At 32.2% G+C, this 21,028-nt stretch overlaps 1 protein-coding gene across 1 annotated transcript; it reads left to right on the top strand.

Annotated features, from left to right (window-relative positions):
• The first annotated feature begins 12,283 nt into the window (after positions 1–12,283).
• LOC131064074 (ankyrin repeat-containing protein At5g02620-like) lies at positions 12,284–20,563 on the top strand. The gene is made up of 4 exons (XM_059220942.1): positions 12,284–12,858; positions 12,954–13,049; positions 13,145–13,605; positions 19,754–20,563. Exons 1-4 carry the CDS (start codon positions 12,417–12,419, stop codon positions 20,561–20,563), a joined length of 1,809 nt encoding a protein of 602 aa, XP_059076925.1. The 5' UTR covers positions 12,284–12,416.
• Positions 20,564–21,028: the final 465 nt, after the last annotated feature.

Genomic DNA, 21,028 nt, shown 5'->3' with positions numbered 1-21,028 from the left:
TCTTGGAACATTCCATTACTATGCATGGTAACACGTATATATCGAAATAAATCATAATGGTAGCGAAATTGAACATGAGTTTTGCAACAACATGTGACTCTTTCCTTGTTAATTAGAACATACCAAGGTTTACACTTTTCAAAAGACCTTTGACAAATGCTAATAGTCAACACCTTATCATCCAAAATTTTTTTATACAATTTAGTTTGAGTCATGTCCAATAGTTATTTTTGATGTGGATCACGAATTTTTGACCCAACTCTTAATTTAAGAACATCTCTAACATTAGGTGATACTCTCATATTATCGTGCTAGAATTTTTCGATCAAATTTTTGACTTCACCAGTAAATTTCATATCAGACCTTGGTACTCTACCACTAAAGGTCCACAATTTGTTTGCCGGATCACTTTGAAATTTAACTCTTCTTTTTACAGCTCTTGACAAAGTTTTGTGATGAATATTAAGATATCCACTTATGTTACCCATCATTCTTTTATTAGAAGTTGTTTGGCTTACTAAAGTTGTTGTTATTGCCCATCGTGCCATATTTTTATCTTTAGAACGATTTTTCTTTCCAATTGTATCAAAGGCGCTAGCAACAATCGATACAACTTGTTTTAAAGACTCCTCCTTCTTCTTGGGTTTGACATAAAAGCCTAACTTCTTCATCACTTTTTGCATTTTAGTCATTTTAATTAGTTGTACCATTAATTGACATTGAAACCCAAATTTCTTATTATAAAAAAAATGTCTACACAATCTATTTGCATGTGTCCTAATCTATCTCCATGAAACCAAGCCAAGAAGGTTGTCTAGTACATCACTTTTAATTTCAAAATTTTCATTCATTTGATTATCATTCAAACATGTTTCATTTTCAATTGGTGTTACCATGTCTACATACACATTATTGGTTTTAGTTGCAGGTGGATTTTCAATTTCAGTTCGAGTTTCAAATTTGGTTTCAATTTCAGTTTCAAGTTGAGATCTAGTTTCATTTGGGGTTTCAATTTGGATTTCAATTTCACTTTCAACTTGACTTCTAATTTCGTTTGGGGTTTGATTTTCAATTAGAATTTCATTTAATAAGTAACCTGCTTCTACTAAATCACCAATTTCTTCATGAGAAAAACCATAGGGCTGTGAAGACATACATGTATCCAATAATGTATTAGAAGATGCACCTAAATTAAATGGTTCTATTGTGTTTCCTTCGTCAGCATTTATGGTCTCATTGGTGTTCTCCTCTTCTAAAATGATTGTGGAACTTGAAGCTCCTTGTCTCATTCTTGATCTTCTCTCTCATTGACGCATTGCCTCCTCCCTATTTGCTACAATCTCCTCAATTGTCAGAACCTTCCTTTGCCTCTTCCTGCATTGATTTGATCCCATGGCTACACCAAAATTTGAATTCAAATCAATCTCCTTACCAAATCGACAATAAGACAAACAAAGAGAATGATTAATCAAAACATTCTCTTTGCAAATCGTACCTGTCAGCTAATGATTGAAAAATCATTTAGTCATTTGGATTTGTGTTTGTGGGCTAGATTGTGGCCCAATGGATCTTTTTAGAAACGGGCGCCTGTTATTGAATAAAACGGGTGCCCGTTTTTGAAAACGGGTGCCCGTTTTTGAAAATGGGTGCCCGTTTTGCTTTCAATGGTACAAAGCAAAACAGGCGCCCATTTTTTGAATTTAAAAAATGGGCACCCATTTTTTGAATTTAAAAAATGGGCACCTATTTTTTAAAATTAGGGGCAGGAAACATGGCTTAGCTTTGTTTTTTGCTTCAAGATAGGCTTGGTCTCACCAAGCTTATGCTTGGACCTCCAAAAAAATGACTAAGGTAAAATGACATCAGATTTCTACCTTGGCCTAATTTTTTGAGGGCCTTTTTGATTGAATTTTCAACATCCTGATTTCAGAAATGTAAATTTTATAGTGATAAGATTACTTTTACTATTTTTTTATTATTTATTAATCGAAAGTGGAACCTAAACCTAAAATACCAAGGTTCACTAAAACTTTAATAACTTTTTATGTTTTTTAGGATTTGAGAAAAATAAACTATATGGCATCAATCTACATACAATTATTTTGAATATTAAAAAAAAAAATTGAAAAATATGAAATTTTCATCAAATTATGGTGGTCGTACACCCGATGTTTTCAAAATATACTTTATTGTCAGTTAAAAATTAATTAAAAAAAATATATTCAATAAAAAAAAAAAAAAAAATATTCTCATCAATATCTGGTGTCTTAGGTATCATTTTCCAAAAGGATTTGCAAAAATTCATTTATTTGCATCAAAAAAGGGTGGTCGTACACATGCGTGGTATGGTCCTGAAATAGGAATTTTGAAAAACTGGTTTTTAAACATGCCTACTAAAAATGGATTTCTACCATGTGGGTATTAAAATAAATTACATATTTGAAAAGTAGACTCTGAGCACTACATTTTATATTACTGAAGTTTTCTGAGATTCAATCTCTAAGTGCATCAAATTTTGACATCAATCGACATAAAATTTGAAAAACAGAGAAAACACTTCCACTTTTTGCCCAGAAGTGGGACTCAACTTCTTCCAGCCACCCTTAACTTAGATTTAACTATAGGGAATTGCCAAGATAATTTAAATGTTGTTTTTAGAAATCTAATGCAAATGGACCAGGGTATTTAATTTTGTATATAATGATGATGAATTAATGTTAATGTCACAAAGATATTTCTTCCTGTTACATAAATTTAATGCATGTTAATTAATGTGTACAAATGTACCAAAATAAACTAAAAATATTATGTGGATCAATAACAATTCCTTGAGTTTGAACCCAAGTTATGTGGAGATTATTTGTTGCAAGTAAGACCAAGAAGAAAGTTAGATGAGACATTAGTCTTCATTGTGTCTTTCCTTAAAATACCACAAACAAATGTCTTCATTGTGTCTTTCCTTAAAATACCACAAACATAAGGATCCATATTAGTACAAGGAGATAGAGAGTTTGTCTTTAAGGTATTTGTTACCCTTAATATTTTTATTTTGAACCATATTCTTCCACACACACCTCTATCATGATAATTTAAAAAAATAAATTATTTTATGTACAAGAATGTACTTTTATTGTAGTAGGTAGAAGAATGTACTGTGTGAATGACCTACAAACTTAATGCTCTATTAAAAGTACATTATTGTACCTACTACATAACCAAATTTACTCAATATCATTTATTCATATTTCATTCAAATTCCATGCTTGATCACATAAGGGAGTGAAATTTTTGTTTGCTTCTTTATAACACTTACATAGTTAGTCATGATAATATAAATACTAGTGGTAATGGAGAATAGACAGAGAACAAACTCTAGATGGTTATGCTAATAGAATTTATTTTCAACTTCTTTGTGTCAAACTAAATTAATTGAGGTTAATCAAAATTAATTGAGCTTAATCTGTCAATACATCAACTATAGGTCCACCTCCACTTAACCAAGAACCTTATTCAACTACATAACTCTATCTTAAGCCTCCCACATTGTTCTCACCAAGATTATCTCAATTGTCTAATATAAATGTCACAACTAATTCTGATCTATAGTGGGCATATAATTTAATATGTATTTTTTTATAAATTGGATGAAAAAGAATATAATCTTAAATATTATTTTATGAGTTTCTCCTCTGCACCATGTTTTCTATCATGTAATCAAAGCCATGGGTAAGGAGTGGTGAATGTCATCTTGTAAGTGAGGACTAAAGAAAAGTAGACTATGGAGGAATGCAATTGTTACAATTGTAGTTGCCAAAGGGAAAGAAAGGCAGATCATAAAAGTAGTAGCATGTAAGAAGAATAACTTGTTTAAAAATAATCTATGTTGCCAATGTTCAAGACAAGCTAGGAAAGACCTTTAGAGAAGGAATTATGGCCAAACAAAGAAGCTAGATTGTTTTGGAGTTGTTGTTGTGAAGAAGGGGGCCAAGCCACTACGAGGAGAGGTTATTCACTAGACTGTAAAAGCTAATAAATAAATAGAAGATATACAAATAAATTAGAGACTTAGAATCCACAACTTAAAGGAGGATGTCACAGTTAATATAAGTTGTAAAGATCAAAGAAAAAGAATATCACTACAACCATTGGTGAAAGCTATTCATGAAGTGAAAGCTAATAATTGGAGAAGAAATAAATTTGTTGAGATATATAATTTCAGTTGTGTTACCCTATATATGGTGTTTAACAAATTATTTGTGATTCCAAAATTTGATAGTGAATGGCTATTGTAGGATGCATAGATACTTGTAGGTAAAGGAAAATCTAGAGACTAGTATAGGCTATAAGTTTTTGGTTGGCATATAGGCTTGGATAAATGAGAATTTGTCTATTTATGAGGAGAGGCTTAATAGAATTTGGTTGTATTTCTTTTGAGGAATATAGACTTGGCCTATGAAAAAATCATATGAGTGTCTAGAATTATAGATATTAGCTACATGAGTTAGCATTGATTTCTCAAAGTGCAAAGTATTTAGACTAGAGGTGGTAGATTATACAAAAGTATGTTTTGGTTTAATATATTGATGAGCCATGTATGTGAAAAACATTCATACAAAACAAGAAAGTATCATAGTTAGTTATCCATGTATCTTATTAGATGTATTCCTTTTTGTATGGACTCAATAATCAATTTTAATGTAGGTATAGAAGGACAAGCATACAATTTCACAAATAAAGCCTAAAGTGATGATTTTTTTAATTAGTTTCCCCATCATGATGGTTCATGGTCATCCAAAACCACTTGTGTGATACGTTCGTGGTAATCCAAAATTACTTGTGTGTTGGGTTCATAGTTAGCCAAAACCACTTGTATGTGAGGTTCATGGTTAGTTGAAACCATTTTTGTTTAGAGTTTATGGTTATCTAGAACTTTATAGAGTTTATGGTTATCTAGAACTTTAGAATTGTAGTGGTTAGGGGTAAGGTGCAAAAGCCCAAGGTTATTATGATGAGGGGAAGTTAGTAAAATGAAGCAACACGCTAAACCCTAGTTATATGAAGGACAAAATTTGATAATTAATTGTAAACGAGTAACTAATAAGTCCTTATGTTACAACACTTCTTTTCTAGATTATGGGGGGATTCAAAGATCTATATAATAAAGTAATGGGGGATGTTAAAATAAATTAATTATGGCCAGTATGTTGGCACACAAACCATAGGTCCACCCCTAATTGACCAAGCACAATCTATAGCTACACAATGCTATATTAGGCCACCCATGTTGTTCTCGCAAAGCTTAATACAATTGTCTGATATAAATGCTATAGCTAGCTCTGATCAATAGTCGACATAAAATTTAATATGTATATTTTTATAAATTGAATGAATGATAACATAATCTCAAAGCTATTTTTTATGAGTTTCTCCTTTGAACCATGTTTTCTTTCACTTTTCACTTTAAATATGCCTACATAAAATATTTGCTTGTATCCTTCAAATGACATGATAGCCTTTGAAAGTATCAATACTAATTTGTTTGAGATCAAGAAGCAATCAATATCCAATCCTTTCTCATTTAATAATTAGTGTTTCTCAAAATTTCCAATGTGGACACCTCATAAAAGATACAAAATCTAGTTTTCCCTCTATGATGGGTAACTTCTCTTCGGGGATACTATTTCCATGTACATGTGTTGGCAGTATTACATTATAACAGACAATGAAAGATTGTTGACATTTCAATAAGCATATTGAGAAGGTTGTTGATAATTATGGACATAACTGATTAAAGATGTTTTACTATCTTGATATTATTATTTTGTCATTGATGTTAAGAAATTGATTTTCTAATTCAGTATGATGTTGCCATATCTTGAGAAGTATGATATAAAGATTATAAAGAAGTCGGTAAAGACACAGGAAAGAATATGATGAATAAGGGGATAAGTTATTCAATGGGCAACTCTACTGAGTCAGACAATGATGAGATCTTGATGTTTTAGATTGTTTTAACATCATACATATGTTGTAAAATGTAAAGGTTAATACTATACTATGTTATCAGGCAAAGAACCTAGTCGATAAACCCTAAGGAACCTAGTCGGTAAACCCTAAAGTTATTGCTATCGGTTAATGAAGGCAAAATGTCTAGAGAGTGAAGTTTAGTATTCACCGAGTTGTAACCGAGCTATAAAAGAATGCATTAAATGTTTACATGTGATATTTAATGAAAGAAGCTGATGAGTTGGAGTGGATCAATGATTGGTAAGCCATGGAAGAAGTTTGTTAATGAATCTAAGGCAATGGAAAGTGGGCAAGAAGATCTACAGCTCAGATTGAACCGTATTACCCTAACACAAGTTTCAAGGTGAATGTGCAAGTTCCAAGGTGGGGTAAAACATTTTTAGATCGAAAGATACGATGAACCTGGACAAGATTAAAGATCTGATGGCTATGATTGATCATGAGAAATGTGATCAAGGAGATTAAGCGGTTAGAAGATTGTTTATAAATAGGAAACTGTTGATAAACAATGTATGTGGGCAAGTGTATGCACAGGGATGCTACATAGTGATTACCAAGCATAGAAGCTTGAAGACCTGTTAGAATAACAGAGTATTGATGCCCAACAGATAGACAAGATTAGTTCTATGTCTAGATTGTATTGAACAAATAGGAATCTGCTTTAGCATTTTAGATGTGAAGTTGCAGATAGATTTTATTACTGTTATTTTGTGAAAGTGAAAGGAAATCTCTTAACTGAGTGGACTTAACAGTCTTATATGTAAATCCTCTAGCAAGGTGACATTCTGATTGAGTGTTTGAAATCCTTTGACAAGGTCAGTTCTAACAAAGTGAAGATCCTAACAGATCTGAGGGAAATCCCTTAACTGAGTCACATCTAGCAATGTGTTTTTAATCTTTAACAAGATTTGCTTTTAATCGAGCATACTCTAGAAGAGTATATTTCTTAGTGGGTCCGAAATCCCATAGTGGTTTTTCCCTATTTGGGTTTCCACGTTAAATTTGGTGTTATGAGGTTTATATTGTTCATATGCTTTTGAGTTTGCATGTTTGATAGTTTTTGGTTATATAACTAATATATGTGTTACCGAGGTTGAATCTGATGTTTTTATGGATGATTAAGTTTGTATGATTCACCCCCGCCCCTCTCATCTTGTTGGCTATTGGATATGAACTTATATTAAGTATCAGAACTATCAACATGTGCAAAAAATTCCTTTCACGTCTAATCACACCTAGCATAACAAATTAGACACCTTTATTACAGGTTCAATTCCTCTTCTATGCCTTATGTACTCCATTCATGTTGTCTACCATTGTTCATTTAACATAAAATTTTCTATAGCAGAATCGTGCTTCTACCCATCATGTACAAGGATAAAATCATTGCAATCTATAATACAATATGAACCAGGATGTAGAAAATTTAATAATTATCGAAGAACAACAAAGATACATATGAGAAAATGAGGAAGTTTGGAGGGAAGTCGTCGATGGGGGTATGGAGCCTTTTGTTAGGAAACTCCATGGTCACAACCACACGTTCACATATTTGTTTGCTAGTAGATGGAATAATGGGGTGCTAAGCATGTATGGGGCAGAGATCAGTATTAATGAACCCTTCATTACTGAGATTATTGTGCTTAGCATGGAGGTTAAGAAACTCTACAGGGAGAGGAAAAATTTAGAAGAAGCCTTCTAAGTTTTCTATGACAAAAAGAGTGAAAGAAGTAGAGTGAAGAAGAACCTGGATGGAGGCTACATTTGATTAGATCTTTTGAAACTTTGGGCGAACATGGTAGAGTTTATCATGAGGTACATAACCCTTGATGGTCACTATGCTAGTATCGTTACCTATCATTTCATGATTTTGAATCATTTTAGGCATGATATAATAATTTCTATTCAGTTTTATTTGCTTCCTTCTCTTGATCATTCCATTCATAAGCATTTTAAGAATGAGGAAAACCTAGTTTTGCATGAGGGGTTAATCCCTCTGATTATGGAGTATGCTAAGGCTCACGAGGTTAAACCCTCCCTTGTTTTCAAAACCCCTAAATCCTTGGCTAGCCAGGAGGTTCATGATGTTTTAAACATGGAGTTTGGTGAGGTGGAGGGTGAAATTTCTGTGGACTGGAATGACATCCATGTTTTAGATGATTCAGAATATAAGCCCTCAAAGGATGAGGATCCCTCGCAGAAGCCCACTCATGGCACAAATAGAAATAGTTTAGATCATCCTAGATGGGCTGCAAAAAAGTTGAAATCCCCTATATTGTAGCCCCAAAATTTGGGCCAGAATATCTAGAAAAGGAAAAGATCGAAAAAAAGGTGGAGATTCAAGAAAAAGGGGAGAAGGAAATTAAACTTGATATTCCCCTTAATGCGGACCTCATTGAGATTAAATTTGATGAAATGGATGTTGATAAGCTCCTGGGAAATTCATTTTCTAATCAAGAAAAATGCTTTCGATGGGTTTTTGGGGAGATTAATTTCCTTAAACAAGGAATCAAGGATATTATTGATTCTTTCACTTAGAATCCGGTACCAGATAAGGCTAATAAACTCCTGAAGTTGTCCCAAAAATTGTGGAAGATATTAAGGTCATGAATACAGAGCATGTGGCTAGGATTGACAAGATGGAGAATGAAATCTAGGTGTTAAAGGGTAAACTTCAGGGTTTGGTGGAGGTTAGTAAGGAGGCAATGCATATAACATTGTCGAAGGCCTCAAAAGAATGAACGAGGAAATCGCCATGCATAAAGCTCATCTGACCAAATTTGACCTATCCTCAAACATTTACCTAGATAAGAAAAAACAAGATGTGCAGGCTTCCACGTGGCCCTCTACCATGACTAGGAGAAAAAAATTAGGAAAGAGGTAGTTCGAGGTTCATCATGGAAGAACTCTAGGACATAAATAATAGAATGATCTAGAAAAAGCCTAAGTTTATGAAAGCTCTTAATTTTAGTTTGTTTTAGCTGGTGGGTTTTGTTCCCAGTACTGTTTGTTGTTGTTGTTGTTTAGTGGTTGGTTAGACTCTAGTTAACTCTATTTATTTTTTGGATGGATTTGTGTTTTAGGTCCCTATAAAACCCATTTATCTTAATAAAAAACAAAGATACATATGAAGTATTATATAGTTGTAGAAACTATACAATAGTCAAAATTATCAAAACTACTAATGAAATAAAATGAGAGGTAAAGAATGTAATAGTAAACATGCTATGCTAACACTTGAATCCTCCCCATTTTTGTGGAATGACTCCTAGCCACAATTTATTTTGGTGTGGAGTTTTTCATATTAGACTTCATTGGAACCTCTTTAGATAATAAAGCTCCCACACTAGAATCAAGTTCAAGGGTGTCACTTGTGCTAAAGCTAATAGAACTGACTAAGTGATTCCAAGATTCAGACAATGAACATAAGAATGTGACTTCCTTTTCTTCATCTTCATTTCTATCATGTAAAGACACTCCATTGTACTCCATAAACCTATTGTTGTTTCCTCTCTGACAATATTGAAAAGAACCTTATGTGCCAAACATAACCAAATTTTTCTAAGAACTCTTGTATCCAAATCTTTCATCCTAATCAATCATATTTGTGTGTCTTTGAATTTTTTACCAATGCCTTTTGCAATCCTCGATCCACTAAAAAATCATGCATCTTGAGGTTTCAAAGCTCAAAATTATTCTTCCCATTAAATTTATCCACCTTGAACCTTGCACTCAAAACCTTCACCAATTGATGTTGCAAAACCAACACCAAATCCTAACATAGTCATTGCAAAAATAATTGCATTGATACCATGTGTTGTGTAAGCAAAAGAATAAAACTAGAATAATTAAATATTTCAACACAACTTAGTTGTGAATAAGTAATGAGGAAAAATAAAAAGGAGGAACAAAATAACAAACACCATTCATAGGGAGAGGTATAAATATTCCTATTTCTCAAATATAATAATTATAATTTTCACAACTAGTGCTGTTACAAATTACAATTACTTTGTCTTCAGGGCAACCAAGGTATATAGTGTAAGATGATGGACATGAAAACTAAATCTTGAATCATATTACCCAACCATAAGACAAAGATTTAAAATGTTAATCCAACATTATGTAAATGATTTTCTTCCTAATGAATACAATTGTATTGAAATGGAATGTAAAAAGCGCAAAAAAAATGCATTCAATGGATATCTCACTCCATTGCCCTCCTATATACCAAGATCTTGCATTCCACATTTTGATGCTCTCAAATTTTTAGCATTTTTGCACAAGAGGCTATAGAGAATTGAGATGGTTGATTGGTTAAAATAATCAAAATGATTAAAAAGGCTTTCTAAATCAACATTACGATATCCAATCTTCAAGAAGAAAGAAACTAGAAATGAGTGGAAGCATGGCTTTTATAAATTTCCTCATGGGTGGATCCCAATGTTGAGACAAATGTGGGATAAAGGAATGAAATGAAGATAAGTATTTGTCATGGATTTGTTGAGTGGACATGATTGGTGAGGTTGGAAGGGGATAAATAGAGGACGATTTTGTGAGATGGTGAAGATTGGTGATTGAAAATGGATTGAAATGGAAAAGCGTTTAATAATTAAATGAATATGAAATTTAATGAATTAATATAGAAAGATATTAATGAATTAATTAAATAGATAATAATATCTATTTAATTAATAGAAGAACTATGATAATTATGAGGAGAATTTTTATGTTCCTACATATAGAATATCTTGAATATAGAAACCATCGTCAAACATAGGAAAACTATTCTGTTCCTTTAAACAAAATGAAAATTAGCACTAAAGGAAAATAAAAATTTTCCAAAAGAAAAGATAAAAGTAACCTTTGATTTATTCTTTTATTGTTGTCATTATCCAACACGATCAAGGTATTGTAGGAACAAACACTTAGAAATTATCAATCATTTTAGTCACCAACCCAAAAGTCCTTCTACCCAATGAACTCTACAAACCATGCATAGAAACCATCCATTAAAATATTAAATATAGCAATTTAAAAAAAAAGCGCATCATATAAATTTATACGGTGTCCTTTCTAAATTTAAGATAGATTCTAAATATTCATCCATAAAAAGACAAGTCTAATAACATATTCCCCATTTTCTAGAGTGAAAGTCCTTTTTAAAGAAGAAACTATAGGAAAGATCTTCAAACTGGCTATTATATAGTAAAAATGTATTATATTATCTCATCCTCAAACTCATTATATTATCTTACACTTTACAAATGTGTTTGTATAATAAAACGTTGAAATTAAAAAACCCACTTAAAATTTCATCAAATTCTAAAAACAAATTATAACTTCTTACGAAAAAGTTCATCTTTTCTCCTGCAGCTCTATCATCTTATGAAGAATCATGGAGTGTGATTCAAAACGTTGATGCAAAAAAGTTCTACACAACGGAATGCAAAAATGGAATATATGAACTTCTTACAAATTGTAAGGTTGATGTTTCTTGCAAGCCCAACTAAAAAAAAATTGATTATATGTCTCAATGTTCTATTAACATTTAGTTTCAAAACTCCTTAATTAACTCTATTTTTATTTATCTTCACTCACCATTTGTAAAGACTCTTTTATCTAATAAAAACATTTCACAAACTACACCACATAACCTTTAAAAAAGTTACATGCACAACACATCCCTTATTTTCCTTCAATATTTTAAAAAATAGTTAAACTTAAACATTTTTTAAACTAAATTTTCACGTTTTTCAACTTTGATAACAAGTCTAGCGCTTCGGTAAACCTCAGACCCACATAAAGATGATATTTAATCTTAATGCCGTGTGGGGACACCATTTGTGTGATCAGATAATGTCGTGTTTGACATTTATGCTTTGTCGTGTTTGACATTAAAAAGGACATTGAGCTGACAATTTCAAATTGAGAGAGACAAACGAAATTTCTTAGCAAAACAAGGCAATGCATTTCTCCCCATTTTCTTGGCAGTGACAGACATGAAAGGAACTACTTGTATTTTCTAGCAGTATTTAGGAAGACTTGATCTTCTGGTAGGTTCATGGTAGGTTCATTTTTTAGCTGTATTTAGGAAAGACTTGATCTTCTGGTAGGTTCATTTAGAATCTTTCAACTTCACCAGTAGATCAAAAGTCTATTGACACAACCTATTATTTTGAAATTTATTGTATCTTATGAACATATTTTTCCACCCTCAATGGGATGACATGTTTAGACCGAAATGGATGGTGTTTTGACTTTGCTTCATTAAATATAATCCTTGCTGTTCCATTCTTCACGGTATTGTACAGAACTTTTGTTCTGCTCTAGTTCATCATTTTTTTGTGGGAATTGAATTATATGCAAGCAAGAGAAACCAGAATAGGATGAATAAGGAACTCTTCCTTGCTTTGGAAACTGGTGATCTCGCTTATATCCAAAGGTTACATAGGCATAACTCAAATGTTCTGCTTGATGTTACTTTCCAAGGAGACACCCCTCTGCATATTGCTGCAAGGGAAGGTCATCTGCCTATTGTTCAGTGGATGCTTCACGTAAAACCCTCTTTGGCTGGAGTGAAAAACAAGGATGACAATACACCACTCCACGAAGCTGCTAAATGCGTTAATCCAGAGCTAGTCAGAAATCTTCTTCACTACAAAAGAATTTCTGCCTACCATTACAATAAGTTTGGAGATACAGCTCTAATAATAGCTTCCAAGTATGGCCACATTGAAACAGTTGAGCTTTTATGTGAAGCCAAGGAATATGACGATACGAGCGAAACGGAGAGATCTCTTGGAACGGCAGCTTATAGGGAATATCCAGGTAATTTTGCACATCACTTATTCAATTTGAACTAAATATTATGTTTGCAGATTGGCTCCAGTTTACTGACTTTAGGTAATTTTAATATGAGGCAGATATAGTGAGGGTGATAATTGGCAAACCCATGAAACCCCGTCTAGTTCCACTCCGTTATATTCTAGTTATTTTACTTGAATGGGATACATATACAGGTAAATTTACACGTTGTTTGTACAAATTGAATTAAATGGTATACTTGCAGATTACATGAAATGTGTTGATTTTAAGTATAGTGAATGTGAGGCAGATGTAGCGAAGGTCATTCTTGATAATTCCATCATGCGCAGTTTACACCGTCTTTTCTTCAATCATATTGAAATTACAAGGGCAACCTCATATCTGCATGTAGCCGTGCTTGGAGGAAATCTTGAGATTGTAGAGATAATGCTCAATTCTCCGGCATGGAATAATGACTTAATGACGAGGGAGGATGAGTGTGGATGGTGCGCAATTCATGTAGCGGCGATGAAGGGCTCTTGGGACATAATCGATGTCTTTATGTCAAGATGGCCAGACTGTATCGAAATCCGGAGTTCGGATCATAAGTCTGTACTGCACTTTGCCGTGGAATACAATCAATTCGAGATTGTGCGCAATCTAATATTAAATAAATCGCCTAAAAACTGCGCCCAGTTGGTGAGCCGCGACCGTGATCGCTTTCAGAACACAACATTACATCTGGCAGCAAAAAATGGAGTGGATCCCCAGGTTTGACATCTTCCTAGCTAGCTTTCTCCGTCTCTCTGTTTTTCCTCTTTTTAATCATTCCTTTTCCTCTCTTTACTATCTACGTTTTTTAAGATGGCAATTTGTTATGTAGGTTTTCATCCATGTTTTAATGAAAATCGTTCATTCCTTTATATGCCAGGCAATCTATGTTACAGATATCAAGAATGTTGGAATTTCCCTATTTTAGGGATTTAAAACATGAAATTTCCATAAATTAGATATGTAAATAATTAAATAATCATATTTAAACAAAGGATTTTAGGAGGTCATTAGTGATTCATCAGATTGTTTTAGGTTGTTTTTCTCACAATTTTTCTATGATACAAAGATATTATTTTAGTTTTTTCAAGAAAATTGTTTCATTATTTTATTTGATTATATTATTGATGAACTTCAACATACATAAAGTGACAAACAATTGAGTGACCACATCATAATCATATAAATGGTGATAGTTACTGATTAAATAATATAAAAGATAAATTTGATACACTAACATTCTCATCTTATTACATTGTTCCTACAATAGTACCCCTAATATCGAAAATTCTAAGGAAACCTCATAGAATTTGATGACCAATCAAACCACAAAATCTAAATTACACATAAAAATTACATGTGACTATTCTATTAGATCCAAAAATATTAATGTAGAAAAGAAGTATAATGATTTACATAAAATTCTCAAGACCAAGTCACAAGTGGATAAATAGAAGATGCTCCACTAAAAGACATTAATATAAAATGAATATAAGAGATATAGTCACATCTATAACATAATCTAGAACTAGTGGATAAATAGTACACTAATACTACCTATCTATAGACTCTTTCTAAATTGTATGGTGGATGTTAGTTACTTTCTTATCCAAGAAATGTTATTCCAAGGGCATACTAATATAATAGAATAAGTAGTTAAATGCAACAAAGTCTAGATTTTCTAACATTTCTACCCAATGAGTGTCATATAATTGTTCTTTATTTGCTTATGATGGGATAAAGTTATACATGATGATATCATCAACCCATGTGCTTATCACATTTACTATTCAAGATGATTAATTGTTATTATATAATGAAATCATTATAGTGATTATTTACTAAATATAATTTATATATTTAGCATCCCTCATAAACTTTATTTTATGACACATTAAAACTTAACTATAAAGACCACCTATAATAAATAGGTTTCTTAACAACCCATATACAAATAAAGAATATAGAGTATATTTGCCTTGAAAATGTATATAGTTTACCCTCAACACCACCCAAAAATATTTCCAATTAATTCATTTCAGTTTTAGTTTGTCTTGGTTTTATCTGGCATCTCTCAAGAAGTTCCATTCTCAAATAGAACTCTTAAAATTTTATAACTCTATTACCAGATGTGGAGCTACAACTGTCTGGTAGATTCATATGCAAAAGTAGAAACATAGATCTGCAATATGAACTGTTCGAAATTATGCCAATTGATATGATGCACTTTAATAATCGAGTTCCTGCATTATTAAAATAGAAAATGTAAGAGGCTGGTGTTTATCCTCCATGTTAGTGCGAAAGTGAAAGCTACAAATAAGCAGACGGCTTAAATCACACACACTAAGCTTATATTTCTAGGCTTAAAAGTGTTAAACACTCAGAGTTGACTGACATTTTCTAGACTTAATATAATGCTTAATGTATGTTGTCACACTAAGAATACACTTCTAGACTTAAAAGTGTTAAACACTCAGAATTGACTAAAATCCTCTAAGCTTAATATGTAACTTAGTGTGTAGTTTAAGACTGGCTAGAACGGACATAAACAGAGAAGAATTATGTCAGATGATGTAGTTGCAACTGCCATGACCGAAATAAATACAAAATGTTGAAGCATATATTCAGGTATGGAAGAAAAAACAAGGCCCGTGAACTTTTCGACAACATGCCTCAAAGATATCATCTCATGGTCGCCAATGTTCTCTCTGCCCGTGCCAGAATGGAGTTTTGGCGGACCTGTATGCAAAACGTGGACTGCAATAATTGCATGTTATGCACCTAATGAATTTCTTGATAAGATTTAGAAACCTTTAAGCAAATGCAATTGGTGGTGTAAAGCCAAATTCCCTGCCGATGTCTTAACCCGAGCTAAAATGGGAGCGCTAAAACTAGGTTGAACATCCATCAGAGTATAAAGCTAAGAAATTTTGTCAGGTGCGAAATTCCGACTGCCCTGGTAGACACATATACAAAATGTGATCTTTGGAACAGGGTGCGGTATCCATAATTTCTTGGTTTGTTAGATGCGTATGCAAAATATGGAAGCACAGACGTGGAATGTAAACTGTTTGATAGAATGCCTGAACCGTTGATTTCAATTATAGCAGGTATGCGCAAATGGATTGGTCAAAGAGGCTTCAAATGAATTTGCTTTCGAACTGAAAAGGCGTGAAGCCAAAACGGAAGGTTTCTAAGCAAGCAAGAGAATAAAAAACGACATATCAAATCAAAGGTAATTCCATACAATCATTCAAAAAATATTTGGGCTTAAACGAAACAAAATCGATAGGGTTTCAATCTGAAAACAACCATGGCAATTCTTTAAAAGAAAGGTAGGCGTAACAGAGGGGGAAGGGTCGTGGGCATGATCGGCCCAAGTATTTAGTGAAGAGGCAGCGTAGTGTGTGAATCGGCCTGACCACGCTTGCTTGAGTTCTAGCTAAGGAAGATAGTAATGATCTTTGCAATAATTATATTTTTAGATTTAGTAATGAGCTGTATGATCAATTTCAACAATGATCTTTAGCAATCAGATCTTATGTACAATCTCTACAATTAACACTACAACATCAATGATCTTTGTAACCAACATTATAGCATTTTGGGTTTAGCAATGATCTCTACAATTAATGTTAGAACCATTCATCGATGATTTTTGGGACTAGAATGCTACAACTTCTTCGATTCAAAAATATTATTTGCAATCAATGCTACAACCATTCAACAATGCTATTTGCAATCAATGGTAATTATTCTACATTTATGAGCTCTCTAACTTCAAATATAACATATATGAATGTTCCAACTTCATATCTAACACCACCACATTGATAGAATTGAAGCAGCCCTTATAATAGTAAGTTTTTTGTAAATTAAATTATATATTTAATAGGATAATTTGACCTTGACTAATTATTGTCTTGTTTGATTTAGGAATATTTATGTATGTACAACATTTTCAATATAGTTGCAACATTTTGCCAATTTGATACAATGATCCATCCAAAGTCCATTTATATACTATCTTTTGGTGGTTGTTTCTTCCAATTTCTTGTCCAACAAAAATTCTTAGAATTGGTCTTCAATCAACAATTAGTACAAGGATGAAGATCTCAATAAGTTTCCATTTATATGTCCTTTCCTATGACAATGAGGACATTATATATACTACATTTGTTCGGTTGACCTATTTGAACATGTAATGGCTGCGATATTTTTATTTCTTTCATCTTTAACTTATCCAAGATCTTCATTATTTAGCTTCGTTCATGGTCTAATTGGCTCAATGATTCTTTTTCCATATTTTCTCAAACCTTTTCCTTCATATCCCATTCTTTCCATTATAATTATTTTTAGTATTGAAAAGCAATTTAAATGAGATAAATATCAACATGGGAAGGTAAAGAGTAGACCTTAAGGAATAAATAACAATAGAATTTAAAGAGGGATTCTACTAGATATGAAACAAAAGAAAAGAAACTTAGAAAGTGTGGGAGAATGAGGGACTTAAGATGTTGTGCAGTATTAATGGTAAAATTCATTTTGGGACAATGGAAGAGATGGTAAAATTTGTAGAGCTAAAACTTAAGCAAGTTGTGTGGTATTAGAAGAAAATGGGGGGATGATAATTATGGTCATATGAAATTTAGATGCTACGGATTTCATTTATTTAGATTTTTTATTTTTTTCTTGAATCAATAAAATCACTATAATATTTGGTTTTGTTGGTCTTTTTGTGAGTTTTGTTTGTTGCTGGTTTTGGATTATTCCTAGACTATTTTCCATCAAATTTTCCTTTTAAATTTTATCCAACTTGTCTTCCAAAATATCTTTCACACAAATTAAATACTCATTTTGTTTCTTTGTTCTCTTATCATTGTTTCCCATCAGAACAAAAGTTTCCTTATATAATTAAATTTTAACCCCAAAGAATCACTTATGTAATAATATATGGTAATTGATTTTATCAGTTACATGTACCTTTAGTTTTCTATGATTTGAAATGATCTACCACTAACTTTATATATATTCAAGCTTAAGTTTTAACAAATAGTACAAACTTTTCCCTATTTCTCATTGGTTAAAATTGTATTTTGATGGTTCTTCTCATGACAATTTGAGATAGGTGGGAGGCAATGGGTTCATGTGGGACCATGAAGGGATGATAATTTTTACATGTCATTGAATTTGGGGAGTAAACATCAGATTTTGTTAGGGTGGATGCAGCTTTTTATGTCATCCTTACTATAAAAAATCAAGAGCTTGAAAACATCATTATCAAAGGTGACTCATTGAACGTGATCTACCTCATGAAAGATAGGGAAAAGCCTAGTTGAAAGACTAACAACTTAATAGTTGATCCTTGTAACCAGAACATTTCATTTCAAAATTGTATGATTACACATGTGTTTAGGGAAGGAAATAAGCTTGCAAACCTTCTGGCTAACTTGGGAACTCAAACTAATGATTTCTTCATATGGTATGAAGTGCCTTCTTTGTTGACTCACATTTCCAAGAAATTAGGCTCACTCCCTCATGCCACTACTTGCCCCCATTTATACACAATGCCAAAAATTTTAACTTCACCTTATCCATATAGACATTTTTTTTAATAAATCATTTTGATTATCCATTAATTATGCCTATACATGCATGTATTCCCTTATATTCCACCTCCATATTGATGCTAAATTCTTTTTGTCTCTAGTCACTCTAATAGATTTTGTATAAATTTTACACCCATAGATTTGAATACTAATTTTTTTAAATTAGTTTCAAATTTAGTAAGTGGCCACCTATTTTAGTAGCTATTCTAAACTAACTAGATGAGATTTTATGACATCTATTGCTATATGCTTCTATTTAAAGACATTCAGCTACATTCTTTTTATCATTTATTATATTAAGAAAGTAGTGAATAATAGCCACTTTTAAAGAAATTATAGTATCCTATATGTATATTAATTGAAGAACCTAATTCCACTTCACATCATTTTAGATTAAATTTGTCTATCTTAAGATTTTTCTGCTTGATTATTTTCATGATTATAAATTTAATCCTCTTGAGGAATTTGGCATAGGAGAACAAGATTTCTTTGTTATTTGGCAACATTAAGTAGGTATTTCTATGCACCACTTCTCCTTGGCATTTGCTCAAGCATAGAGAATAAGATAAATGATAAAAAGTAGCATGCACTATACTATATACAATCAATGAGCTACATATCATATTGAAATGTGTAAAAATAATCCAAAAGCCATAGTTTCAACTTTTCACAAATTCTATAGATTACTTGATTCCAAATCGAATACGAATAGCAAATATCTATTCATAATCAGAAAACATACAAATTTTCATAATATATTCAAAATCTTCATTTCTATAACTGCATACTTTAATTCAAATATTTAATTGTCCAATTATTACTTTTACAATTTTAGTTAATTTAATATAAATCAATTTATACTAAATTGTACACATTATATTAGATAAGAGTAAGCTTAACATTAGAAAAAGGTTATCTTCATCTAAAAAAGTTTGAATAATACATTTCATCCATTTGTAGTGTACGATTATTGATTATTAATATAGATACCTGTAAATAAGTTCTACAAAGGTGGAAACAAATTGAAAGTTTGATGATGCGCAATAAAGTTTGTTGATTGTGTGTTCTGCTCCATGCATTGCTTATGTATCATAATTCGTTTGTAGAGTTGTGTGGCTTCATGAGGCACAAGTTTAGAGTTGAATACAAAAATATAATAACTATGGTCACTTATAAGTTTGTTTGAACTTTAGGGTTTTCGACAAGGCCTATCTGAATGGTCGGAGATTAAACATAACATGATTTTGTGATGGATACAGCTGGTAGAATACCTTGTCTCATTTGCCGGTGTGTACTTGAAAGCCTTGAACAACGAAGACATGAGTGCACTTCACATAGCATCTACAGCAGCTAAAGACAACCCCAATTGTGCCATCATCCAGCAGATACTGGAAAGTGCAGGAGCTACTCGATTGATTTTCAAGCCAAAATCTAATACAATTTCTGATCCAAGCAATGAGTCAAAGCAAGGGGGAGACAAAGATATTGTGAATACACACATGGTTGTGGCATCGCTGATTGCCACAGTCACATTTGCGGCCATGTTTCAAATCCCGGGGGGAATTGAGGATGACAGAGGGAGTATACACTATGGAGCTGCCAAGATGGCATTTCGTAAACTTTTCAGATTTCTCATATTCTCTGACACCGCGGCCTTCACCACTTCCTTTACAGTGGTTGTGGTGTGGTTAGTTCGACAACTAATGGGAGAGTGTTGTTTCGGAAAAACTTCGGTGATGTCCCATATATCTATAGTGACATTGACAGTCTCAATCTTGTGGACAACAGCAGCATTCGTGAGTGCCACCATTATCGTTATAATGCCCAGTAATTATGATAATTTGAGAGGTGCACATATGGAAGCTTTCTCAGCGTATAAATCGCTCTGGAGAAGAGAGATCATTCTTGCAATCATCCCACCTATTTATGTTTGCACGCCGCTTTTGAAATTCGTTTATGTATTTTTTATGGGGCCGAGTAAATATCGGCCTGGTGAAATCTTTATGTATCTTGACTTGAGTGTAGTCACGGCCATGATTATTTACTTTACTCTTCACATTATATCTTAGAAGAGAAGAGTTTCGTCATGTATACTTGGAGACATGTAAGACAACCTTTTGAATTTGATTTTTATAGTTTAATACTTCATTGTAAAATATAATAATAATGTTTAGGAAGATGTGTGGCATTAAAGGGAGGTTTTGGATGATTATAGTTAGATATATCTAATTTGTATATAATTTTGTTTATAATAAAAGTTATATTTTAAAGGTAGTTTTTAATGGATACTTTTTATTATAAAAATAAAGTTTGATTAACAAAATCAAACTTTAAGTGTAATTATTTACTTTACTCTTTTCGGGATATATTAGAATCATCGTGTGAATTTGGAGACAATGGTTTTTTTATGGTTTTGATTCTCAAAAAAATGTTCTACATTTTTTCCTAGTTAAAATTTAGAAAAATTTCTGAATTAATTATTTTTCTTGATTAATAGGTAGCAAACATTTGTTTTATAATTTGCATTTATTATA

This window comes from Cryptomeria japonica, chromosome 5 (assembly GCF_030272615.1).
Source record: "Cryptomeria japonica chromosome 5, Sugi_1.0, whole genome shotgun sequence".
Lineage (NCBI taxonomy): Eukaryota > Viridiplantae > Streptophyta > Pinopsida > Cupressales > Cupressaceae > Cryptomeria > Cryptomeria japonica.
This window is presented reverse-complemented; position numbering and strand designations above follow the sequence as displayed.